Source organism: Zonotrichia albicollis, chromosome 11 (assembly GCF_047830755.1).
Source record: "Zonotrichia albicollis isolate bZonAlb1 chromosome 11, bZonAlb1.hap1, whole genome shotgun sequence".
NCBI classification, from domain to species: domain Eukaryota; kingdom Metazoa; phylum Chordata; class Aves; order Passeriformes; family Passerellidae; genus Zonotrichia; species Zonotrichia albicollis.
In genome coordinates this window covers 10261925-10289254 of record NC_133829.1, presented here as the reverse complement: position 1 = coordinate 10289254, position 27330 = coordinate 10261925, and the positions used below count along the sequence as shown (strand labels likewise).

At 35.5% G+C, this 27330-nt stretch overlaps 1 protein-coding gene across 3 annotated transcripts; it reads left to right on the top strand.

The window, feature by feature from the left end:
* The first annotated feature begins 457 nt into the window (after positions 1 to 457).
* Positions 458 to 27232, top strand: FGF7 (fibroblast growth factor 7). 3 transcript variants are annotated; one of them, XM_074549302.1, is made up of 4 exons: positions 458 to 1051; positions 1954 to 2148; positions 25664 to 25767; positions 26158 to 27232. In XM_074549302.1, exons 1-4 carry the CDS (start codon positions 1012 to 1014, stop codon positions 26350 to 26352), a joined length of 534 nt encoding a protein of 177 aa, XP_074405403.1. In that variant the 5' UTR covers positions 458 to 1011; the 3' UTR covers positions 26353 to 27232. The 3 variants fall into 3 exon arrangements, with proteins under 3 accessions (XP_074405403.1, XP_005483425.1, XP_005483426.1); XM_005483368.3 differs by having other exon boundaries at positions 462 to 1051; positions 1579 to 2148; XM_005483369.3 differs by having other exon boundaries at positions 462 to 1051; positions 1564 to 2148.
* The last annotated feature ends 98 nt before the right edge of the window (positions 27233 to 27330 follow it).

Below are 27330 nucleotides of genomic sequence, written 5' to 3'. Positions count from 1 at the left end.
TATACTCACCAGAAACTCAACAGAATTTAGGGGTGAAATGGAACATGGGCAGGCTGGTGTCAGAGAGGGAAACAGGTACACAAAAGCAGAAAACCGGGTGTATCCACTCATTATTTTCATTCCCTAGATTTTAAGCCCGTTGCTTGGTGTGCAGTACCTGGGGTGTTCTTACATTGCTGCCAGTTTTCATCCTCCCTTTGCGAGTTTCCAGAACTAACTACATACGCTAAAAAAAGGCTGTTTCATAGTAGCAATTTTTCTTTCAAGCTGATAAAGGTTTTGTTTGAATGTCAGACTTTGAAACATCCAAACATACTTTCTCATTTTCACCTAGTGGCTGATGAAATAAAACCTCAGTGCAGTGGTCTCTCTTTTCAAATTCATGGTATAAAAATGTACCTCATGATCTCTAAGGGCTACAGCACACCCTTCTCCACAGTATGTAACAGACCCACATTTCATATATCCTTCAGAAAGGCACTAAGCAGACTATGAATCCACCAAACTGCAGAAGAGATTTGAAAGCACACTGAGATAAGCATGTGAGTACAAAAGAGAGGAGGAGGAATTTTTTAAGGACAGAATACTGACCTAAACCAGAGCACAGAAACACTAACTAGCATGTGAAGCAATTCTCTCCACGCAGCACAAAATATACATTTTTAGAAAGAAGATTCTTGGAGATTTAAACCATAAACTATGTACATAGCTCCCTCTGATGACCATTGGACACGATACAATGCAAGTCTCCTTTTACTTTTGTTCGTGCATTCAACTGACAGCTGACTGGTTAAATTCTAATTGCTTCCAAGTGAGGTCAGCAAAGGTATTTATCGAAAAGGACTGAACAGGCTCAACACACACATGCACGCGCACGCATAAGCACATACACACCATCTCTCCAGCCTGTTGATTTATGGAAACAATTATAATTCTGGTGGAGTGTTTCTGAGCTGAGAAAGTTTGTAGCTACAGTAGAGTGTCTCATGTTGCAAAAAGGAGACAACAGAAATGGAGTACTTGGGTATCCAGCTCTTATCAACAGGAACAAGTAAGTTATCTGTCCTTTATAAGATTATTCAACAGTTTCTAACAGCTAATAACTTGTTTTTATTTCTATATGCTAGATGCTAAGATAAGAATGAAGAAAACTATTTCTACTAATAATCTGAAAAGGGTAGAATAAAAACAGAGGGCTAAAGCCATGAGGTCTGTTTTGAAACGTGAACTAGAGAAAAGTTGTATGATAGGTTGTGCTAATAGTAAAAATATAGGTATGAAGTAATCAGTAGAATTTTATTATGCATGAGAATTGAAATTAATCAATAGGAGATTTTTGGAAGGACTTAAAACTGAGGAGAGAACTGTGTTTACAATCAGTGTAAATGTCTGGTTATGTAAAAAGTTGTATGAGAGATATCTATTGTATATGCATTAGCATGTTTTTAAAAATCTGCTCGGTATGTCATGTATTTCTGTGTAGTAATTTTCATTAGCATAATGTATCCTTGCACGTTTGTAACAATTGAGCATAAAGACTTACACATGCACCTTTTCTCACAGATCTTTTACTTTCAGTGCAAGCAGCAAATTCAAGTAGTAAAGAAGGTCCCAACAACAAAGGTTTTTATAACTTGTGTCTTTAAAGGATATTCTGACTGAAGAGATATTTAAGAAGCTCTTCTATTTCGCCATTAACTATTAAGGAATAACGATCAGAATTCTAGAAGAGGGAGCAATCTCACTTAAATGAATCTGTAACTCGTAAAGACAGAAGGCAGGTCGGTGACCTAAGAGCAACAGTCTACTTGAGATTTAATTTTCATTATGTTGTTCATGAACACCCAGAACACTGCACTATAATGCACAAATGGATACTGACATGGATCCTGCCAATTTTGCTCTACAGATCATACTTTTACATTATCTTTCTAATGGGCACTATATCTTTAGCTTGCAATGACATGACTCCAGAGCAAATGGCTACAAATGTGAACTGTTCCAGCCCTGAGCGACATACCAGAAGCTATGATTATATGGAAGGGGGGGATGTAAGAGTGAGAAGACTTTTCTGTCGAACTCAGTGGTATATGAGGATTGATAAACGAGGCAAAGTGAAAGGGACAAGAGAAGCAAACAACAACTACAGTAAGTACTATTTTTGCTTTTCCTAAGTTTTTAGAAATTTACACATCATTGTTTCCTATTCCTTGATTTACCATAATTCCTAAAGAGTTTTTTATCATGTACTGACCATTGTGTAAAACAAGTTTTCCAATTAATCGTACAGCAGGACATTTGCTATTGATTTTGAAATGCGTCATTTTAAATACTGCATTGTAGATCTGTTAATGTATTAGTTACAGCTGGGAACTATTAGCAAACAGAGAGCCTATTTTAACAAGTGAACTAAGGTTATATGTATGAAAATGTATAGCCACCAACTCTCCTCATAAAATACTCCTGAAACATTAAACCACATTTATATAGAGCACAAACTACCTAAAAGTTTGGTGTGTTTGAGTTAACAATTAAAACATAGAAATACTAGAAAGTTAAATGGAAAGAATTATGTAAACTCTCTTGCAAAATCTTTTAGATAGTTTGCCAAGCCAGGAACAAAATCTATTATAGTTTCTGCAGTTCATTATTACAATGATCATAATGCTGAAAAAATATTCTCCCCCCTTTCTTCCAAAACTATGACTCATCTAGAGAGAATGGACATACAATATTTTATGAAGCTCTACCAAGTACAAATTCTGATCTGGAAAAGGAATTGTTGTACTAATACGTATTTTCCACACAAATACCTATATAATCTTTGATTAATATTTGAAGACATGAAATTTTCCAGTCACTATTTTTCCATTTTGTCTTTTGTGTTGTTACAAATGTATTGTTTATTCAGAGAAACACAACATCTACTTGAAAAGGCATTACTTTATTAAGATGCAATGGGAAAATACATAGGATTATACCACATATTTCAAAACAAAATTATAACAAAAAGGGGCCAGGGACATGCTGGTCTAGTGTTTAGAGACAAATAAAAGGACAAATATATTTCCAAGAATGCTGCTTAAAAATGATTTAATTTGTTGTATATAATAGTGTGCTTTTTATAATAGCAGCAGCAAAAGAAATCCATAAATCAAACTTGAAGAACTGTTAGTGTGTCTCAGGCTGAAGCTGAGTGCCTGTGTTCTAGCAGAGCAGCACTCTGGCGTGCTCCACGCCTGGCCAGTGGGCTTCAGCATTTATCCCTCTGCTTCATGACTACATTAATGCTTGGCAACTTGTGTGGCTAAAACTGCATTGACTAATGTTACAGTTTCTTTTAAAATTTGTTTCCATATGTCTCCTTTCTTTCTACGCTATTACATAGTGAATAACCATATTCCTCTGAAAGACAACACATGGCCAGCAGCCAACTAAATTATTTGGTCCACGTTCAAGAAGACTCCCTTGGAGTTTCAGGAAGGCATTGCTACAATAGAGATCCATAGGACTAGTTTTGAAGTGAAATGTTGTTCCCATTAAAAATCACTGGAAAAAATGTTACTGATTGTGATTCTTCTAAATTAATGAAGAGAGGTGAATATTCACAGTACCCAATTTTTTCTGTTATTAGTTACAAACACATTATGACACCATCTAGAGCTAAGTAATTTATTATACAGAGCTGCTTTTTTAGTTCCATGATGTTTAAGTAAAACTTTGTTAGCAATTTAGCATTATTTCAAATTCAAGCTGAGGTTCTCAGTTCTCTGAATTATCCCGTTCTGCTTAAGCACATTAATGACACCTTTAAACATTCTGTAGTGAGCCCATTAGAGAACACCACATCCTCTTGTGCCAATGATGCAGTCTCTTGCAGTTTCCTGAACACCTCATGATAATTTAGTAATGGTAACTAACTATTACAAATTATTGAAAGGCAAACTTGAGTCACTAAACCCTTATGTTTACATTGTAGTGGAAAAAACCCTTAATCCGTTTTCTGGAAAATGCAATTAGTATGATGAGAAAAACCAAATGGAATTGTACCAATTATCTGGTAACTGATGTGCACTGTGATTAACTATCTTTAAACTGGCAGAAGTATGTAGGAAGTTCCCACCCTCTCAACTTTAATACTCTAATTTATTTATTGTATCTTAAGGAATAATACCCAAATGCTTTTGTTGCAAAAGTAGATAGGCAAATATAGACAAAGAGGACTAGAAAAATGTGAATACTGATAATCTGGATTTTGTGAGAAACTACAGAAATTAGTACTGTAGCAGTATTATGGGAACAATTTTTGTCATACCCTTGGTTCAACAAAAGATGTAAACAGCCTTTCTGAAGATGTGCCTCTGACTCTCTACTAAAATCAATAATCATAAAGAAAATTATATTATATGAGGGGGCAAAAAGCAAAACAAACAAAAACCCAAAAAAATAATGCCCACCTAGACTAGTACACCTTCTCTAAGGCATACTAGTGGTTTTTCCTTCCCTAAGGAAAAAAAATTAACATTAAAACTTTAAACCAGCTATTTTTATCGAGGTTCTCTGGATAAAAGCGTAATTTTAAAACCATACAGATGAAAAGGATGTATTTCTGTGCGTTCAAACATTTTTGTTCCATGATTTCTGAAAGTTAGTAAAAGGTAAATCAAACCTGTTTCTTAGGATGGAATGTCAGAACTGCTGCAGTCAAACTAATCAGTGGACATGAAAAGTGTTGCCCAAAGAGGTTTCTTCTCATTTTATCCCAATTTCCCACTTACATAATAAATAAAAGGAATTCTTGCCCTTTTGAATTTGCTAATTTGTGCTACTGAAATAAAATGAGAACAAAAACCTATTTTTACCTATCATAACTTAACTTCATGAAGGAAGCTGTCCTGACAGTTGTGTAGATCAAGTGAGCTACTTCCTTTCAGCCCATGAGGTGTGAAGCATGAACGTTGTGAAGAACAATCTTCACACCGAGAAATGGCTGTGGAAGGATAACTTCATCACATCTTTGGCAAGTGCCAAAATTCATAAAGATTCTCTTACCAGTTGGGACTAAAAGAACATCAAGATGGTGAGGAATTAAGGTCTTTGTATTTCAAACTTCTCTAATTACAGAATAAATATATACACACATACTATGAAAGTAACAGCATAAATAGTGAAAGTGTTAAAATTTCTAAGGTTTTCCGTTAACAGCCACTGTATTAAATGTGTGTGGATTCAAATTTCACATCAGAATTAAATACTGAACCAAATCTTCACTCACCAATTGTAAAAAATCTGTATTTATCAAATTTTGATTTCTTAAAAATATTAGAATTTAATTGCTTAGTTGTGTGTGCTGCCTCGGTGCAAGCAAATTGCTAAATCCCATTTACAACAGTGCTGACCTTGTTAGGTACCCAAAGAACATGGTTCTGTGCACATTTCAGAAAGCAGTAGAGCCTTCTGGTGGACATAAAGGTGATAACTCAAGAGTGAACTAATCAAATCAGAGGACAGTGATCTCCACTAAGTAGGGGAAATCAATTTGCACCTGACAGATTTGCTTTCAATCTGAAAACCAAATGGCAGAGGGAGAGTTGAGAGTCACCCACTGAAAAACTAAAGCAAGAATTAGGCAGCAGCCAAGACCTAACCAAGAGGTTAGGTCACCCAGAAAAATCTGTCATTATTCATAAAAAAATTTCTCTTTTACAAAAACTTACTATAACTTGCCAAAGCCTGAACTTTTTAAACAAAAAATAAATTCTGCATCTTGTTCAAGGAAAAGAATCTCAGTGTGCACACAAAAAGCACTTTTTAAATTCATGATTGTAAAACGTGAAATTGACTGAACAAATCTTGGAGATAACAAGGTGATTTGCTAACTCTTAATCTTGATAGAAAAATTAATCACTCCTTATCACTGTTTACTCCTGCCTTCACTTCAGTCTGCATTTCAAAATTTTGCCAGATTTAGTTAATTTTGTTCAGAAAAGAGGCATCAAAAATCAGTTTGTTTTGACTCTCTCCAAGAGGATTTTTAACTATGACTGGATGATGCTTTAGGACTTTCCATGCTCTGTTGCCTTTGGAATCTCATTTTAAAGACTTCAAAGCCTTCCCGAAACCTGAATCCTGTCTGATCCTATCATATTCCACGTGTGCTCTAAACCCAGAAAGTGCCTATTTCCTCTTCTTTTTCAGTGGGTAAAGCCAACCAAAGAAAAAGTAGAGAAAGTATTCTAGTGAAATCTTGACATAAAATGGCTGAAATCTTGATTACTATTTTATCTTGGAAAACTACTTCTATTTTGACCAGAATCCAATAAGTCAAAGTTTTTGGCAATATTAAATGAACTTCAACTCAGTTTCGCTCAAATGTAAACCCTAACTGATGACAAAATACACTTTATACTTAGTGGTATCTTAGTGGTTAAATATTCTAACTTGCTTAGAAATCAGTATTACTAGTATTTTATATAAGCTTCTTAGCATAAAACAAATATAAGTATGCTGTGTTACTGTATAAATTTTATTGCTGTTGCTTAAATACATATTACATAGATGAGCCAAGAAGATTCAGCTCCTGAAAATGAGGTATTTCAAGGCAGGTATTGATGGACTAGATGCAGTTAAGGGTTATGTGTGCTCCAGACAAACAGAAAGTCTGTCTCTGCAGCTGCATTCTTGGTTTTTCAAGAAGTTGTGGTTCAACCAACACTTTGGTGCCAGGAGAACACAAACCTTCACTAACATGGAAGTGGTTTTGCTTCACATTAGTACTCTGCTAATCTTTCCAATTATAACAGAAAGATTTCATTCCAATGGAAATAGATACATATCCTCTAAAACCTAACCCACAGCACCAAGGATGACTTTCTCTCTCACAGTAACTAACCAAACCTAATATACCAGATTCCCCTGCTGCCTCCCCATTTCGTTGTCTGGCACTGGGGTACCCTCAAGTAGCCACAGAGAGATCCATGCCTACCCCTCAGTCTATGCCTTTTGACAAATGCCAGGTTTTCACCCTCAGCTGCTGATGAAGATGGGTTTTAGCAAAGATGCAGATAACAGAAGCAGCTGAGTTATACCTGTTTTGCAGCTTCTATAGAGTGTTTTGGTGAGTGAAGCCTTTGGGGAGGTGAGAAGAAAGCAAGGTGTGAAGCCTTGAAGGATTGCAGCACAATTCTTCAGTCTCACCTATCAACATCCAGATCACTGCTCAACTGGCACAGTATAAGAGGGGTGACACAGAACACAATTAAAACTGTTTACAACTTCTGAATTTACCTCCTGAATCTTCATCACCTTGTCTATTCTTAGGCATTTGCCAGCTGAAAAATATGTGTAAAGCCAGACGGTAGCAGTTTGCACTCACTTTCTTCTCACTCTCATGAACAAAAATGATTGCATAAGCTCTGTGGGGGAAAACTCAAACCTCTGGCCTGAGGCCCAGGCAGCAGCTCCACAAGTTAACATACACCAACAGGGCTATGCCTGCCTGGGGGAGCTTCAAAACAGAGCTACCATCGGTCTGAGCAGTGAAAAAATCTGAGTGTGTGCACACTGCCCTTATGGATTCCTTCCACCTTGATACACCCTCGTAGTTCAGCTGTGACTTGGCAGTTTTTCTGTATCTCTCAATACTGAAATTTATCAGAAATGAGAAATAGTGCACTTTTATAGAACTATCAATCAAATTTAGCAGCAAACTACAGAAGCAGTCACAGGATACATATAAAGATAAATTGCAGCTCCTTTTCCCCCACAGCTTTCCCCCCCACATTGTTTACAATTTCTAAATCTTCAAAAAATTCAGTGTTGTATCATTAAATATGTAATTGCTCCATCCTGAAGAAAATGTGCTGAAGTGGCCCTGACCTGAGACTCAAGAGACTTGAGGCTAATTCAGACTTCTAAGCAATTTGCTTACAGACATTGGGAAAACTCTTCAAACTCTCTGTGCCTCTATGAAAAAGAATTATTCACCTCTTCATAAAGAGCTTTTTAAAGTATTAGCAAAAAACTTTCAAACCACAAAAGAATTGTGTGTTACTATTTTCAAAATTAAATAATTTGATAATAGAACATTAATTGACTAATTGAGAATGAACTAGAAGTCCTGAAGTCAGTAGCCAGACAAAAACACAGAGCTCAGATCAATCTTAAAGAAACAATTTCCCTACAGGCAAACAGAATTTGGTATAAAATTTAATTCCTTATACAGTCAGTCTTGCAAAACAAAGCCCAAATCCAGACATTCCCCTTCACAGCTTCTGTACTTTCCCACTTTCTATATTGTTTGAGTATCAGAAAGTGATTGTTTCAGATTTCTAGGATCCTGGAATACACAACAGAGGTGGCTTTCCTCCCCATCTTCCTTAAAGCTTGGGAAGACCAAGACATCCTAAACCATATGATTACACTGTCCACATTACAAGTTCTATCAACTAGCAGTATATTTTGGAACACATTTCTCATCAAAACAAAGTTTAGGCAAATGTAGGCTGTTACTCTTCATGGGTGGCATACTGCTTTTGTTGCATAATTGACTGTCTATGACTATATTTGGCAACAGTATTTCAATTGTCTTGTTTGACCTTTGACATTATTTTTAAATCAGGATATGAGAGAAAGATCAAGTAAGCCTTCTGGTGTATGCAATTTAGAAACATTATTAATAAAAGGTTAATAGTGAAAATTTTTATGGCAGTAACATAATAGAGGTTAACAATCATAGCACTGAATTGTCACACTTTAAAACTTTCATAACACATGACATCATTTATTCAGATGGAAAAAATTCTTTGTAACAATTGGCGTTGAAAAGTTAGAAGTGGATATTCAAGATGTGGCCCACAAATTCATGAAAAGACACCAAAGAAGCAATAAAAATACCAATGCAATCAATAGGCTCTTTTGACTATTATTTAGCTTTTAAAACAAAGAACAAAACCAGGATGAAATTATTAAAGGGTCTAGATACTCTATTGAAAACACTGAAATCTTCCTTCTGCATCCAGTTTTTCAAAATTAAGCCCAGGCAGAATGGATAGATCAACTCAAAACTATAAAGAAAACAGCAAACATGACCATTCCATGGCATTGATAAACACAGTGACTTCTACAGGGACCAACACACACCACTCATGTCCATCTCTTCAATAATGACATGTTCTGAATACCCCCTAACCTGGAGGATTTTTCTTTTTAAGGTGTTTCTTAGCATTAGTACTTCCATTTTTGGTAAGCTGGCTTGCTCCCTCTTAAACGTGTCAGCAGACACTGGGAGGTGCTATAGACTATAAAAAGAAGGTGATCAGACTTGTCCTTGGCTATTTTGATACCTTGCATTTTTAATATTTTTCTAACGAGAAGGTATTGTATTTCAAAGCAGAAAAAACAGCCCCAAAAAAGAAGCATATTTTCCCTAATAACCTTGCTGATTTTATGTTTTATTATGACCTTTAAATGTCACATGTGGTTTGATATTTCAATCAGAAGTAAATGTTTACAGAAAAAAAGAAAAAAGATAACTTTATGACTGTTAAAACACAGAAATTCTTTTAGATTAACATATTATCTAGAGCTGAAAAAATATAAGAGGGAAAAAATAACCACAATCAACATCAAATTAGGAAAAGGTTGTACGTGAATCTGTGCTGCAGTCCCTGAGCTGCTCAGGTGAACTGGAGCCATTGTTCAGTGGCTGTCTGTGTGCACAGCTGGAATGCAATGGCAAACGTGGAGTTTTACATGCCAGGTGTGTGGAAATGCTCATTGCAAGAGCTTGCTGGCTTCTTGTATAACACATTCACAACATTATATGGTGATGAGAGACTTGTCCTTTGAGTGGTCTACATGGACTCTAAGGGTGCCAATGTTCAGGCCCTCTAGCTAGTCACTAAGCAGATACATTTGGGAGAGAATGCTGACCTAGGCAAGGGAAAAAGGCAGCAAACAGAGGAGTGATTCCATCCAGTGTTTGTGTAGGTCCTTGTGAAAACAAGAGCTGTACTCCCTGACAGAAACTCTGAACTAAACCAGAAAGGATAACTGAATCCTGGAGAGTGCAGTCAGTACTAACACAATAGGAAACTGCAACTTTCACCAGCTTTCAAAAGCAACTTTTAACTCCACCAAGCTAATTTATTTCCTTTGGAATAGCCCAGGCAGCTTGGGGACTGTGCATAATGTGCAAGATGATACACAGAAATCCAAGCCGTTTTTCAGTGCTTATTGGTGACGCTTTACAAGGATTTAGGGAACTAGCTATGTAAATCTGGCACAGAGTGATTCAAATAATGGAACTTGCTTGATAGAGCTGCCTTACAACAAGGGAGATTTATGCTGTGAGAAAGGCCAGTACCAGATCTCCCTCAGCAGCAGCCCTTGATGTTTGCTTGTGGGAAAACTGCACCTGAAAAGTCCTGAAGTCATCACAGCCATGTCACTTCCCAATGCTACAGCAAAAAATTGTAACAGTACCTTTACATAAGGACAGGGACAAATACCTGTGCATTTGTCCAGTGAGATTCATCCCAACTGAATTGCACACACAGCAGGAGTGCCTGCATTAGTTCAGCATCACCTTAGCAATACCACACTAGAACATAGCACAAAAAGAATTCTCTGCCATGTACATGTCTGACCACATCTGAACTACAAATGTGACAGAGCTCACACAGCACTCTGCCTACAAACATTGCTACTAATCAAAAGCAAAATTATATACAAGTACTTTCACACTAACAAGCGAAAAAAAGCCATTCTTCCTATTTAAATAAAATCCACTCTTCTAACCAAACTTCTTACGTCTTTTACTGAGCACAGAGATTCCACTCAGTATTTCCAACAAAGACTGAAAACCAAAACCAAATAAAAAGGTACATAATTCCCAGGGCAAGCAAGTTCTTTAGAGAACTCTAAATGACTGCAAACCAGTCAGAAAAAAAGAAACTAACTTATGCCCAAATGATGATTCCAAAAAGACAATTCATCTACTCAGGAAACAAAATACCACCTACCACACCAGATAAGTGACGAGACAAGAACTGAGGCAAAAACCCCAATAGGAAATGGATGGAGAGCCTCCTCCCTGTAAGGAGTCCTCTCCTGACTGCTGGCCAGCCACAAGGGCCTGGCTCTGCCCTCCTTCCTCTCATTAGCATGGCATCAGGTACACAGCTGCCTTGAGTCTCTTGCTCTGTTTTGCATCCTGCCACCCCATCAGTACTGACACTGTTTCACAGGGCTGAGCATTTTCTCTGAGCATCTGCTTCAGCAACCAGAAAAGCTCCCTTTTTGAAGTTGTGAAAGACAGTCTGGCATGTTGTTCTACCTTACTAACAGTGCAACAGCCACATATTTGGGTGAGTTTGTGTTGGACTTTGTAGAAGATATTTATTAGCTCAAAGGAAATCAAATGTTATATCAACTTTGAGAGTAGCCTTAGGAGAGTCTGCTCAAATGATAGAGTAAATGGCAAGAGTCCTAGGCCACTTATACTTGTCCCTTTAAATGCCTTCTAAATTGAGCAATGAAAATAGCACAGCTATTAATAAAACCAAGCTTTTAGATTATTATACACCAACTTCAATCAGAATGTTTATATTAGCAAACTGGCACTCAGCCTCCTTTACCAAATATCAAACTAAAATTACTTAGCATGCTTCTATTTCTGATTGCACCCTTATGTGACTTGGGAAATTCAGTCTATATTACTGAAGAGAACTATCATGCAACAAAACTAAAGAAAAAGAAATTACCACATCTTTCTAGGAAACTATTACCACATATTTCGCAGAAATCATGCTCTGTTGATTTTTTAGCTAAGTAATACAGTGTTTTGAATTTGAATTCCTCTAATTTAGTCATATTCTTCTAGGACATTCTGATGAAAACTTCTGAAATGGCACTTTCATCCAGAAGGAACACTGGAAGCAAAACCAGTCTATACCAAAACCATAAAACTACCATTAGACAAAAGGAGAAGTTTCAAATTATTTACAACATGCAAGGCAAACCCCATTAATTTAGTTCAGTGATGAACAGCCTAACTCTGATCCAGGGAGATTATTTAAGAGAAGCAAATGGGCAACAATGGCTATATCATCCTAGCAGAAAATGATCTAGTGATAAAAGATACATTTATCATAATTATAGTAAGAAATTATTGGAGAATTATTCAGAACTGTTCAACATTTGAAATAGACTACATTTCTATGTTTGTTAAAACAAGACATTTTCTTCTTAGATAACAAAATATTCCATAAATACAGGTAGGTATCTGTATGCTGTCCTTTTCACATAGGATCTGTAGACAACCCAGAGACAGTTCTCTAAAAGGGCTGACAAACACTCAAGGGACACTTCAAGCTACCTTAAAAAAGGGCAATACTTAAGCCTAAACCCCACATCATATATATATGGTGCCTACATTTCTGCATCACTTTAGGTGGTATCTACAAAAACGTACAAGTTGCCACTGTTATTCAACTGTGTGAGACAAAAATAACAGAAGCCATGTTTTCTGACTTTGTCCTATACACTTTTAAGTCATAATCTTGTATACATAGATAAAGACATTTTTCTCCTGCTAGGGGGCTCAATTAAAGTCATGACTGCCCTTACAAAAATCTTTCTTCCCTTTCTTCCTCTTCACATTGCTCTTCCCTGTTTTCTGTCCATGACATAATTTTGTTTAGGGTGTCCTTATTCATATATGAGAAAATAGAATATTAGTTTTGTATGAACTATTTCCCCAACAGACTACCCAGATTCCAAAGGTAGTCACCTCTTTTAAGGTGATTTAGAAAAATGAAGGCTATCTCTGTCTGTATACAGCACTGTAAATATTGAGGATTTTGGATCACAATTTATTATATTGTCTTGTTCATACTTCAACAATGCAGTTCTGGGTGTTTTCAGCTGAACTGAGCTTAGCAAGGACAATTGTTTGTTACAGTGCTCGTTTCCTGAGTTTACTCTCCAACACCAGACCCGTCACAGCAGGATGGTTCTTTTCTTTGTTTTCCTCTTAAGAGTTATCTGGCAGCTGCACCCCAAACTAGCCTCTGTCAGTGGATTCCTAAAGAATTCTGCATACATCATCTTTTGTAATCACGTGCTGCAATCTACATCACAGGTGGTATTGCACAAAAAAGTCGGATTTGAGCCCTGTCAGACCATGCCATATTTGTTTCATTAATTTTGATTTCTATTTGAAAAAAAACCAATTCCCTCTCTGTGTGCATTGTATTTGATTGAAATAAATTCTCAACAACACAGAGATGTAATCAACATGAGAAAGTAACTGCCAAGAAGTACAGCATTAGCTCTTTCCAAAAAAAAGGCAAAATATGGCTTTTCTATTCACACTGACTTAGGGATGAACTATGGAAAACTATCACTGATGGTCTAAATAGCTGCTGTTGAAAGTAAAGAATATTGCACAGCTGTGGAGGAGTTAAGTTACTGACTAGTGGAAAAGCTATCTAACCCTGTGATTCATTAGGAAAAGTTTGCTCAAGAGTTGAAAGACCCATATTAGGAAAGAGACAAATACATGCCATTTGTAAAAGTCTGGCTCTACTGAAATCAGTAAAAGTCTTGTTACTGATGCCTATCCATGGCTGAGGAGTTTATTTTAAAAGATGGCAAATAATAACTATTGCTTCTCCAAACCCATGTGCTTTTACTTTAAGACACCGTTTCATAACATTGGTAATAAATACTGGGCATAAAGGAAAATGAAATTCCTGTTCCACTATTAATCTCTTCCTGACTTTCAAGTCAGAATGACTTCTCTATCTTACCAATATCAATGTAGGAGTAACACTGCTATCACTATTTATCCTTCTTAAGATATGGTCTGAGAAGTGGAGTACATCAGAATATACCAATTTAGGATACTCAAAAAATAGTTAGATGTCACTTTTCAAATATATGTGCAAATTTATATTTACATATGAAAGATATAACAAGAAGTTTATTCTATGTTTTTCTGACCTATATTAAAATCACAGATTCACATTTCTATACTGACTAAAAACTGACAGCATTATTTATAGTGAATATATACTCAATAGTAGAAGTATATCTCATTTTGTGAGATTTTTTTCACGCCATAGAACATTTGCATTTACATATGAATCAAGAATATGTTGATACTCATGGGGGAATTAAGGTGGCACAAAAAGAAGTTAAGAAAGCAGAATTACTTTGTTTCATTTTGTGCGGTTAAAAAAAACATGGTCTCAGTAAACTTGGGTAGGGTTTCTCCGGCTCTTTGCTGCAATACAGCTGAAGTCACAGATATTTTATGCAAAGAAAGAAAAGGTTTCTTCACAACTTTAGTGCTTAGAATAGCCATAATTGTTTCAGTCAGAGCAAAAAGCATAGCAAATCCTTTACTAAGAACAGGTTTCCTTTATATATTTTAAAACATACCACCACGGGCACAGCCAAGCCCTGTGCTCTTTTAACTGTACACTCTTCAAGGCAGTTCAAAAATTGCTGCTAAGTTCAATGTTATGGAGTCACTATTTTATGGAACAAACATTAGGAGAGAACAGTACCATAAGGAGTAGAAATTATCATAAATATAATGCAGACTCAAAGAAGGTTGTCAAACTGAGTCTGCCAATCACAGAATTATACAAACCTAAAGCAAATCCACGACAAAATAAAAATGTAAGAGCTGCAAACCCTTTATTTGCACATGCAGCATCTGCTACCCAGTCCAGATTCCTATATTAAAACCCCACCAGCAATTACCTGAGTAATCTAATTTAATAAACCTATGGAAGAAATCTTATTTTACTCTGATTCCTTAAAATGAACATTTTATTCTTCCCTTCTTGAACAAGGTCCTTGTTCAAGCCCACTACTGAAATGTATATTTTCAAATATCTATAACTCACAGACCAGCTGTTTCCCAGATTTTAAGAGGGTCCACATATTCTGCTACAGGTTGCTGATGCAGTACTTCTGTGGAGCTCATCAAACTTCCATGACACCACCACATATAAGAAAAAACTGTAGCAGAAAAAATTGAAAAGTGGAACATTCTCAAAGGCTCCTGACTGAAGCTGTTCTCTAGTGCTTGAATGCTATGAAATCTGCCATTTGTTTCAAGGTCAAGAGAAAAGTATGTCTTTACACTTATGCCAATGCACAGCACTGGTGTCTATCAAACAGGTTGGTCGATTATCATCAGAGATGGAAATTTGGAATTCCACCAATATAACAATATGGATGCCAGGATGGATCTGATTTTAAGTTATTAAATCCTTTTACAGACTGGTCACAGCTGTCTTTATTACAAACAGTCACTGCATAGTGATACAGCAGTACCCGTGGGCTTTGGGAGCTGAGAAAACGAAGTTGTGCAGTTTGCAGGCACAGGAGAGCTCCCATCCTTCCTCAGGCTGCTCAGGGCCACAAGGAACTTTCCTTAGTTAAAAGGAAAGGCAAAGGCAAAGGCAAAGGCAAAGGCAAAGAAAGTGAACTGATTTCTACCATTTTTTACATGCTCTGGTTAATTGAGAGAATACTTCATGCGGGGTTCTCAGTGATAATGCAAAGGAACACAGGGTAAGACAACAAGGCAGCTTTCTAACTTCATAGTTGCCATTTTTTATGTTCCCTCTATATATTTTTAGCTAATATAAGCCCATAAATTAATTAAAACAACTATAACTGTGCTGATTCATACATGAGGATATAAAATTAGAACAAAAGCAATGGGAAACTGCGTTATGTACAACCAACAGTATACTAAAATATGTTAAAGTTAATTAAAACATTTAAAGAAATATCATATAATTTGTCTAATCCTATGCTCTATTAATTGTTCAGTACTTATTAGTTATTCCATTACTTATTCCATTACTTTTTTACATTAGCTATGACTGGTAACTCTTTCTCTTAAGATAGCATCATAGTATTCTGTCACAACACACTGGAACGTGAGTACTAGAGCTCTGATTTCTATTTTCAGGGCACAATTAACTGACACTGAAAAATGAGGCCATTACTCCTATTTAATGCAAATAAAGCAAAGCACAGAAAGATTGTGGACTCTAGAAAATAGAATATGTTTACATTATTCTATTTGAAATAGGTTTCTCACTGACTTCCTGATATTATGCACATGGACAAAAGTAAGAGTGTGCATGGATACTTTTATCATCAGATTCAAGATGGTTACTCTGCATCCTGGTATTTGCAGTCAAAACTGAAATAAATCCAGATTTTCCAACTGGTCAATTGAGCTGAATTTTAAGAGGCAGATTAAAAAGTCACATAAATAAATACAGAATAAAAGAGAAGCTTGGCTGAGCTCCTACAGTCTATTTGCTCTGGTAACAGCAACTGGTCCTGTAGCAGAGGAACAATTTTCTCTGCTGCTGCTGATGCTGCTGTTTTCCTCAGTTTTGACATAGAATTGTAAAGGGAGCTAAAAACTAAAGGTAACAAGTGGATGACAATTACACATTTACAAATATCTGGTCATGTAAACAGAGAGGTTTCAAAGTGCTGCCTGTGTGTAACGGCAAATATTCTACTGATTTCCCTAAAGTCAGGCTTCCAGTCAGGTTTAAATTTTTAGACTGGTAAAAACAGGGTGTTTACCTGAAGGAAGGAAATTATTTACTTTAGGCAAAATTAAGGCAAGGAATGAGCTAAGCTATTTGAAAAAACAACAGTGGTAGGATAATTGACACAAGTTTTGATCCATATGCTGAACAAGACAGGAGAAACATCTGCTACAAAATCCGAATTTATTTATCAGAATTTAATTAGATTATTCGATTGGTTTTGATTTTAAAGGAATTTAAATTTTCTCCTTCTATAAGTTTACAATTTAATATCTGGTCTTATACAGATTTTGAAAGTCCAACTAAATCTAAATTATTTGTCAGCAGTAAACCAGAATAACTTGAGCGGCCATCCATATAAATATATGTCCAGTAGTGTTTTGAAGGCAGGAGTGAGCCAGCTGGTTTCTATCAATTCCCACTCTGTGAGGCAGCAAGGGGTTAGCACAATTTCCTTAGCAGCTTCTTGCATTTTGTACCTTGGAAGGAATTACGTAGCGCCTGCCCGTGTTCTTCTAGACACTGTAATTGATATATTTAGATATCCAACTTCAGCTCTTCCTGCACAAAATAGCAGATCTGGTCTGGAAATGGAATTAAAATCTATGCACTTGGGTAGTGCCTGCCCTACATTTTGCATAAATACTGAGAGTGGGAAAAGATGTCTCTCTTCAAAAGGATTGCAGTGTTTATGACTGAAATGAGCTCTTAACTACGTGAAACAAAATTTAAATGTCTAAAATTTCAAACCATTTAAAACTCTTTGCTTCTACTCCATAGGCCCCTCTGGATATCTTCAAGCTCTAGAAAACTGCAGTCACCTTTATTCTGCAACCACTATCTGAATTTTACTTATTTTTGTTATTAGCTACTTCTGGGATCATTTTCACAGTTAAAAAGTGTTGTACTATATATTTTAACTGATAACACATTGCAGAATTTCATTATGATCAATCTACAGGAATTTAATATTTGCTTTTAGTGATTTGTCTCAACGATGTATAATTTTAAGTTTTCCTCAAAGAACACAGGAAGGCAGTTCTTAGACTCAGTTTGTCCCCAGAATATGGCTCTGCTCTTCCTCTTGTCAAGCCTGTTTCAGGAACCAGAAAAACTGCCACAGGAACAGCTGGAGACAATACACAGAACAAAACAGCAAGGCCTTGAGCTCAGGGAAAATTTCATATAAAAAGAGCAGATTCTGTGCTGGATTTATTTTTGCCCCGTTTAGCTGAATAAATCCAGCACCATTTGCCACGTTATATTTAAGTTGATTTACAACTGCCTGCAGCCAGTTCATCCAGGTGATATACAGGAAATGCACCTGGATTTAATGTTCCTCAGACACAATTCAGAGAATGAAATACTTGTACATGGAAAAGGCACGTTAACAGACACTCTATTTTTTCTTAGAAAAACAGAAGAAAAAAAATCTTCCACAGAAATGATATGAATCATTTTAGGTCAGCTGTGATCACTAACTCAGGAAAGGAGCAAACACAGCTCATCACCAGATAAAAACACAAAATAGCATAATAACGAAAAATTTTTAAAAAGACAAAGTAATCTTTTTAAAGACTTCTGTATTATGAAAGAATTTGAAAAAAAGGAGGCTCTGGTCTTATGTAGAATTTTCCAAGTTCAGATAATCGAAATAGCTGTGCACACTGAAACTGAGTCTGGGAAGTTTTCTCCCTTTAGTTGGATATATCTTATTTTGCTTTGGAAAGGTTAATAAGCAACATTTTACATTTACTTTTGGTATTTTGAGTCTACATTCTGAAAGTCTGCAGAGCTTGAAAACATCATTTATTCTATTAAAATTGGCACAAAATATTTAAATACTAGAAATAGCCTTCGTCTGAGCTGTAGGGAAAGCATTTGTTGTACAAGTTCAACTCTAAAGTATTAAATCATTAATTTTATTACTGCTTGGAAACAATTACATTTTGTAAACAGTCATTCCACTCTTTTTTTCCATTTTTCATATCAGTAAATTATTAATGCTGTAATAAGAGATCAGTTTTTCAGACTGAGGATTAAGACTTGAATTTTACATGACAGTATTAATTCTAAAAAATAATATTATTCTTCATTATAACCATATGTTTAGCTTCAGGGCAATTTTTATTGGAGGGAAATGTAGTTTCCTGCAAAAATGAGAAATGACTACATGCTGTCTAAGAGGCTTATCAAGAAAATATTTATATAAAGCAGTGGAGATCAGCGAAGTAAAGACTTCTAATAAGTTTAATGAGACGTTGCCAAGAGAAGGACTGCCTGGGGCAGCATGTTATTCAGTTGTTACCATGTACTGCTATTCACAAGTCACACCTCAAAAACTGAAAAACTCCATAACTTGGCAATCTACTTAAGTGACAAATGTCACACCCTTTAGTTCTAAAGATCAAATCAACAGAAATATTGGAAATAGATTGGTCTGAATAGCTAATGTTCAACAGAGACATGCACAGAAGGCATCAATTTAGAGTCAGAACATTCTACACCAACTCTTACTATGCCACCATTTTCCATGAAGAATGAAGCTTTTGATTTATAAAACTGTCTCCTAACTCAGCAAAATTAACAGAGAGTTAATACAAAACTGAGGCAAAACAGGTTGTACAGTAAGGAAAAATACTTGAAAATGTTAAGGTATTTTCCTTTAGCAATTATTAATTGCAATAGGGTCAATGAAATTCCCACTACAGAAATTAGGGGAGGTAGACTTTACAGAGAGTTGTAAACTGATGAGCACTGCATTAAATCTATTCATTATTATATTTATTATTCATTGTTATTTGAAAAATGACTAAAAATAGGTATTATGGCATTTAATATTTCCCACTGCAGAAGAAATGTGTTAAGTTTAAAGTAAAAAGGAAGGTGTATTTCCAAACATAGTTCAAATCACACTCTTCACTTCACACTACAGCATCAGCCATCCATGGTTGGAAGGGCAGATTATACATTTCATGATGCATAAGAAAATGTGTAAATACTTGGAAAAATGCCGACTTAAGCGTGGAACTTGGCTTACCCCTTCCTTTTCTGCAATAAAGGTAAACACCCACAAGTCCAAGTACACATGCAACAACATATCTTGGAAGTAAAATAACAGCATTTCTAAACAATCATTTTAGTTCCCTGTTGTATCTTCCCTCTTACTTTTGGCTCTTATCTTGCCTTTTTTATACTATTTTCACAGAGTGATCAGGTTAGCAGTTTCCTTCATACACCTTGACATGGCTCATATTCCATAACTAAGTTATCTGTCATGTTGAGTATTACCAGGACAATGGTTTATCATAAAGTTGTTGCATCTAGCAATGCACATATAAATTAGTTTGTCTGACTGGAAAAAAGTGGAGACATTTATGGATAAGGAAATGTCAAATAAAGAAAATTTAAAATTATAATCTAATGTAGTACAAAAAATGCTTTAATGGACTTCTGTTTAGCACTTAGTTGATTTTAATATAGTATGCCTCCCTTTTGTGCCCAATGAAATGCAAAAGGATAATTAAACATCAGCTATTTATGCTTAATCAAACGTTCTGTAACACAAACTAAATCTTGTCAGCAAATCCTGCTGCTCAAGGATGCTGAGCCCTGAGCTGCAGCAGGTCCTCAGGGAATACCTCTCTATCGTTAATCATGTTTCCTCAGACAACTACAATTTTTCCTGCTTGGAAATGACACACAGGACAAACCCGGGAGTTTTGAGTATGTCTCCATGATATCCAGATGTCTGGCATCTCACTCAAGCAGTAGTTTCAACTGTTCTCCTGAAAATCCTTGACAGATCCATCATTTCTGTTCAGATCCTTTTTACAGCCATATTCATATTTAAAGTGCTTCAGAGACTCTACACATGCACAGCAAATGCACACATGGATACAGCAAAAAGCCCCTGAAGACCTTTTTCAGCCTTCTATTCTGCAAATAACAACATATTTGTTGTTTATGACATAAATCCAAATTCCAAGTATCACAAGGAGAAGACAGAAGAAAGTGATAGTGAATGTATGTACCAACTCGTTTTCTGTTAATTAATTCTTCATTAAAATCACATCCACAGACGGAAAATTCCTGGTGTGGAGAAATCTACTGCTTTGTAACATATTTTACATACACCTGTACAATTATTTCTACTTCAAAAGCTTATGAACAGGAGTTCTGTGAGGTAACATCTAGGAAACTCCTTCATTCTCCTGCTATACTATAATGCAAATACTGCTTCCTATCATTTTTAATTTAATAATAAGGAAAGGTAACAATTAAGTCATATTACAAAATATCTTAAATCAAGACCTTTATTTGCAGTGATATTTTTTACTGTTAGTTTTTATATTTGAGAGAGAAAGAGCACACAAATTGTTTTACCTAAAAATGAACTTCACGATGCATCCATTTAAAAATATTAAGACTCAAAATAACTTAAATTGCACAAATACTTTACAATATAGGCACCATATTAAAAAAAAAAAAAAAAAGAAAGAAAGAAAAATATTTCCTGAAACAAATTACTTTCAAAACTATCCAATAAAAGTATTCATTTCACTGATAAGATTCTTCTGGAAAAACATTTAAGTGTAATACACCAGCTATTTACTGTGCTGGCTTACCAAATGCACACATGTACCAAAAATATCATGAAAGTCTTCCAAGACTGACCATCATGAACCTTATTTTCTGGCTTTAACAGGCACAAAAATTAACTTATTAAGTGCCAGAACACAAGAACAAATTACATTACTTATCATTAAACAGTGTCTTCTAAGCAAAGACAAGATAATTTTCCTTGGCCTTGAATCATTTGCAAAGGTCATTTGAATTCATAAATATGTGCTCCAAATTCCATTAATGAGAAACACAAGTTAGTGAAATTTAGCAGTTACATTTTGTTTTGACTCATTTTCCATCCAAGTCTTTTCTGCCCCTTTGTCCCTATTTAAGATTTCACATACTTTATTTTTAAAGACAATTCTGCTGAGGAAAGAGTGTTTCACAAAAACATTCCTCACAAGTGCTAAACTGTCAGTGCCAGCCTCCCTGCCCTTAAAAATCAGCAAGAGACTGCTTTTTTTCAACTGCACAGAGAGCCACAAGAAATAAAGCGCTGTACGTATCATATGTGCTCCCTCAACACATGTACCTGGCAGGAAAGCACTGCCATGAAATTGCTGTCAGCTTTCTGAAAAATGTAATGGATGCCAAAATGTCTCTCTGAATGAATGTCTACAGACACTGACTGGGACAAACTGAGGAGCAGTGACCAGAAACCTCATGTGACAGACACTGAGGGGATACCTGCAACATATGAAACGTCTGGAAACAGAGCCAGCTGAACGGGGACTGAACTCAAAGTGTGCTTCCCACAACCTTCCTGAACAATCCTGCATACTGGGGCAGTTTCCTAGAACATGAAAAGAGATCTCCCTCTGTGGTTCTGCTGCCCCTCCTCTTCCAAAAGCTCCTGAGAGGTTACACCTGCCTGTGGGATCTTCAGGCATGGGCAGCATTTACTGAATCCCTCACACTCCCAGGAGCCAGAGCTGCAATTGCTCTTTCAGCCTCTTAGCTGACAGGTGACTAAAGGGAAATGCCCTGATTTTGCTAAATCACAAGGCTCTTGCTGCTTTGTTATAGATAAGATACTTTTATCCAAGGATATTATGGGCAAACACAAAGAAACTGCCTATTCAACTATGCCTGCACGCTGATGGAAATTAATATAGTCTGCAAACAGATCGTTTGCAATAAAAGCAAAGATTTGTTTTAACAAAGTCAGGGTGTTGTAAAAGCAAAAAGGAGTCTAACAAATAAAACGAAGATGCTGATTTGAAAATATGAACTGAATCAGAAAACACACAATATCAGGAGATAAAAACAAAATTATCAAATACTACTTGCCAGGATAGAATCATCTCATGTGACAATGCTCAGTGTTATAGCAATCATATAACTAAATGCCATTTTTCTGCACAAATTTCCAGCCTGAGGCACTGTCCTGCCATTCAGGCTACGGTTATGGAATAAGTCTGCACATAAAAGTGTCTGCTTCTAAGTACCTAGACCAGAATGCCAGGAAACTCACCTCATTAATGACACAAATTTGCTCCAAAACCTGATACATATTTCACCCACTGAAACTGTTGTGTCAGCCTAAAGGATTGTTTTGTTTATTTTTGTTTACTTTTTTTTTCTACTGGATATCAACTGTGTGTTATTTAATTTGTACCAAGTGGTTCCAAAGGCTGCTGCCATCATCCACAGGCATCTTTTCTGAAGACAAACTGTAACCCATCTCTGCTGAGTGTCTTTTACATACACCAGAGGAATTTCAGCTCTGTAGGAAACTTCATTCACTACAGGAATTTCAAGCTATATTTGATACATTGACCATACAACCATATAAAATTGTTTGGAATTTCATGCTGATTTTATAGGAAGTACAGTTGTTTTCAATTTTGGATGCCCATCTCTAGGTTGTTTTTTTTTTTTTTTTCTTTTCCTAGCTTTAATCTGATTTCTTTTCCAGTTACTTTGTGGTATATTAACTCTTTTCTTAAACTTCTTCCAAACTTCTCTGGGGATGCTTTAGATAAAGCAACTGAACATAGTTTACATTTTAATTTTGAAATCAGGGATATTTAAGACCTTTTTGAAGCTTGGCCTTCTGAATTTCTCCTCATCAACATCTTAATAATTTAAGCATGCATTTAAAGTAATTTTGGTTACTAGAGTGTGAAAAGAGTATTTCAATGAAACAATCTATGTATAAAAATTTTCTCTTTCCCATCTTAGTTTGGTGACTTTTTCCTTTTCACGAATAGATATTGAAAGGATTAAACACCTTTACTTCAAAAGGAAGCACGTAAGAAGAGACCTTTTCATTTAAGACAAGGAAAGACAGTGATGTCTCAACTGTGAATAAAGTAGAAAAACAATTACCCCAAACCAAAATAAAGTAACTCCATCAAGTTAGTCGCAATCTACTTCAGGCAAGAAGAAAAAAACTAAAAAAATAATGTAGAAATTGTAACAATAATAATATTGCTTTGGACAAAACCTTTTGGCATTTCCTTTTTTAAAGTAGTAAGATTTCTTACTACTGTAACTTCAGCCAACATCAGCTTACTCAAGGAAATCTCAATTCCTATTAGCATTATTTGTTTTAAAAAGTAATTCTGAATCTTTTATTTTTTTTAAATTCTGTAGAAATAGAAAACTCAAACATGGACTTTTTTTAAAAACTCCCCTTACATTAATGGCCAGCAGAGGCAAAAGAACAAATGGATATAAGCTGTCACTGAAGAAATGCAGATTGCAAATTACTACGAAGTCTCTAGCCATTAAAATAAATCAAACTCTGGAGCAGCCCTCGGCAGAAACACTGGGGGCAAAGAAATAACAACTCCAATTTAGTATTGGCAAAGTTTATGAAAAGAGAATTATCTGATGCAATTCCCAGGCTAGCAGAGCACTGGACTTGATGACCCAGAGATCCCTTCCACTGTTGTGTTCTTTGTTAGGCTAAATGCAGATGTTCATCTGTTTTTCAGCCTCACTGTGGTTTTTCTAAAGTGAAATTGAAATGATAGTTATTATAATTTTTGTAAGTTTCGGTTACAAATTACCCTTTGTTAGAACTATTGCTAGGCCTGCAGAAGAGTGGAACTTGTCAAAGAATTCTAAAAGCTTTACTTAAAAAAAGCTGGCTTAGTATTATAGGGGAGTACAGAAGTATAAACACTCTGAGCTGAATGCCCAGCAGTGCACACACCATGAGAAGAGGGAACTGATCTGTTAAAGAAAAAAGGACGAAAAATATACCCATATGTTCTACAACTGATACATCAGTAACATCAAGGAGAAAAGCAAAACAACAAGAAGGAAAGCAAAAGGCAAGAGGAGATAAAAATGTATGGGGAAGGAGAAATATCATAGATATTTAATGCCTTTCTTAAAAACCTAACTAACAAAAAACTATTTCCGTGTGGCTGTGAAAAGCCAATGCCAACTTGAAAGGGAAAACCAGTAAATGCTTTGTTAAAGAGGACATGCAGGTGATAACCTAACACCTCCCTCACTTGTCTCCCCCATGCTGAGCTCTTGCAATTTGCCTCAAGTTGGCTGCCTTTGAAAGACCCCATTTTGGAGACGGAGCCATAGTGCAGCTGCTATGGCAGAGCTCTGTCAGTGACTCAATATTGAAAGAAATAGCTCAAACTCAGATATATAACTCTAAACTACTGCTTAAGAAAACATTAATAACATTTAAGCTTGAAAACACCCTGGTGTTCCTTAATAACTTGCATAATCCCCGTCTTCACTTTTTTTTTAATATTAACAAAAAATATTTTTCATGTTGCAGGTAACTTAAATGTATCATAGTGACTACAGAAAAGCATTGCTGATATGTTCCAGTGAGATGAAAATAAATCAGGTTCTAGAAAACAACGCTAAAGGCTTTCTGGTTTTGAATAAATAGGCTCTCAGGGCAGCCTTTAATGATTTTCAAATACACGTATCTTTACAGCTCCAATCAGTCATAAAAGCACACAAAGGTCAAGCAAATACTTTATCTTATTTCAGACACTGTGGTCTGTTTTCTATCACTCGCAAGTTCTAAGGTTTACACTCTTTCAAGGGGATGATACTGCTACACAAAACTTCAAAATAAAGGATTTACACAAATTCTGTGAACCTTGATGGCTAACTACATATTCCAAATGAAACCCTGAGCCTGATAAACTCTAAGCTACACTGATTCTCTGAAAATAGAGGAATTATTTATATTGACATCACAACTTCAGTATATACTTAAAAATTACCACCAAACAATTTTAAAGTGGCTCTATGCAGACATGATCACACAGGGAATTGTAAAAGTCTAAAAAAGTCTAATTTTAAAAGCCCTTTCTTTCATGAAGGCATTTTGTTTTTCAAAAATAAATTCAATAAATGTGGAAATAGTACAGAATGTTAGTTCAAGGAAAGCTGAGTTAACTGGAGAACCACCAAGCACTTACAGCCCTTGCTGTGTACCTTTGCAGGTATTCTAGAAATCCGCACGGTGGCAGTTGGAATAGTGGCAATCAAAGGAGTGGAAAGTGAATATTTTCTGGCAATGAACAAGTCAGGGCGACTCTATGGAAAGGTATGGATGCAAACTTCTCTTCTGTGTACATCCCTACAATCTTAGAGGTATTTTGAGATGTAACATTTGTATGGTTTTTCATAGAACAGATTCCTAATGAAGTAAAATGTATTCTGGAATATCCCATGCATTCCATATTGGACTTTGATGTCCATTTAATAAATTCAATGATTAGGCCTTATATACTTCTTCAAAATGTGGAATACTAAGGGGGAATACACAAAGCTAGAATTTTCAATACTCGGATTTCAGAGGCCAAATTTATTTATTAAAATATTCCTAACATGCAGGGTCTATAATGCCCATTCTTCTCCCACCTTCACTAATCTAAGTATTTTAAAAGACACTTTTGTTCTTGCCTTACCATATTTTATTTTTTACTCTCAACAGAAAGTCTGCAATGAGGACTGCAACTTCATTGAACTGATTGAAGAAAACCATTATAACACCTACGCTTCTGCAAAATGGACACACAAAGGGAAAGAGATGTTTATTACACTAAACCACAAAGGGGTTCCAATGAAAGGTAAAAAAACAAAGAAAGAACACAGAGCATCCCACTTTCTTCCTCTGGCAATATCCTAATCACAAATGATCTATAAAGAACTAGTTCCAGCAGGAAGATTAATTTTAAGAAGACTGTTTGACAAGATACCAAGAGAGGCTGGAATACTACTGAGAAACTGAACAAGCTGGACTTGCGCATTTATGTTTATTTTTAAGAGACTACATGAAAAAGATTTGAAAATATACACAAAACCAGATTTACTAACTAAAAGTTGTAAAAAATTCTAAAGAGTTGTACAATCATTATCTTAGTCATTGTAACTGGGTAGTTTCTTAAATTAATTTACCCTGAAGAATAAGTCATTACTTGATTATCTGATAATATTTTATTTAAAAAAACTATCTGCTTCTTAAATATGGCTGCTATAATAATAATAAGCAGATGATAATGTTGTGTAAAATATGTCAGACTTTAAGGCTGCTGGAATGAGTTGTCAGATTATCAAGTCAATAGAAAATGTGGAGGCTGAGCAGTATTTTAAATACTTTCCCCAAGAAACTCATATCCTATACATAAACTATATGATCAAAAAATATAATCTTGTAAATGTTTATTGTTGTATTCAGATAAGAGAGTTAGTTTGGACAAATTAAGTTTACTCTAACACAAAATGTTCCTATCTATTAATGAAACAAATACCTAATGCTGCTCTAAAAGATGTTTCAAATAGTGTATGTAAAATAAAAATAGGAATAAATAATGTACTTCATCTCACTTTTCACAAATTAACATTTTATATAACAATGAAGCAAAAATTCAGACATATTAAGGTTTTTTATGTAACATATCCTATCTTTTGTATAATTCCTGTTAGGGCATACAGCTTTCAATATTGTTTTTCCATTCTTATACATGCTTTTTCTGTTGTTACAGCATTAAACTTTATTTTAAGTTGTATTTGAACTTTATTGTTTTAAGTTATTTAAATGTTATTTATAAAAAAAAAGATACTTATTAAGCTGCATCTGTTTCATATGCCTTTAATTCTAAAGGAA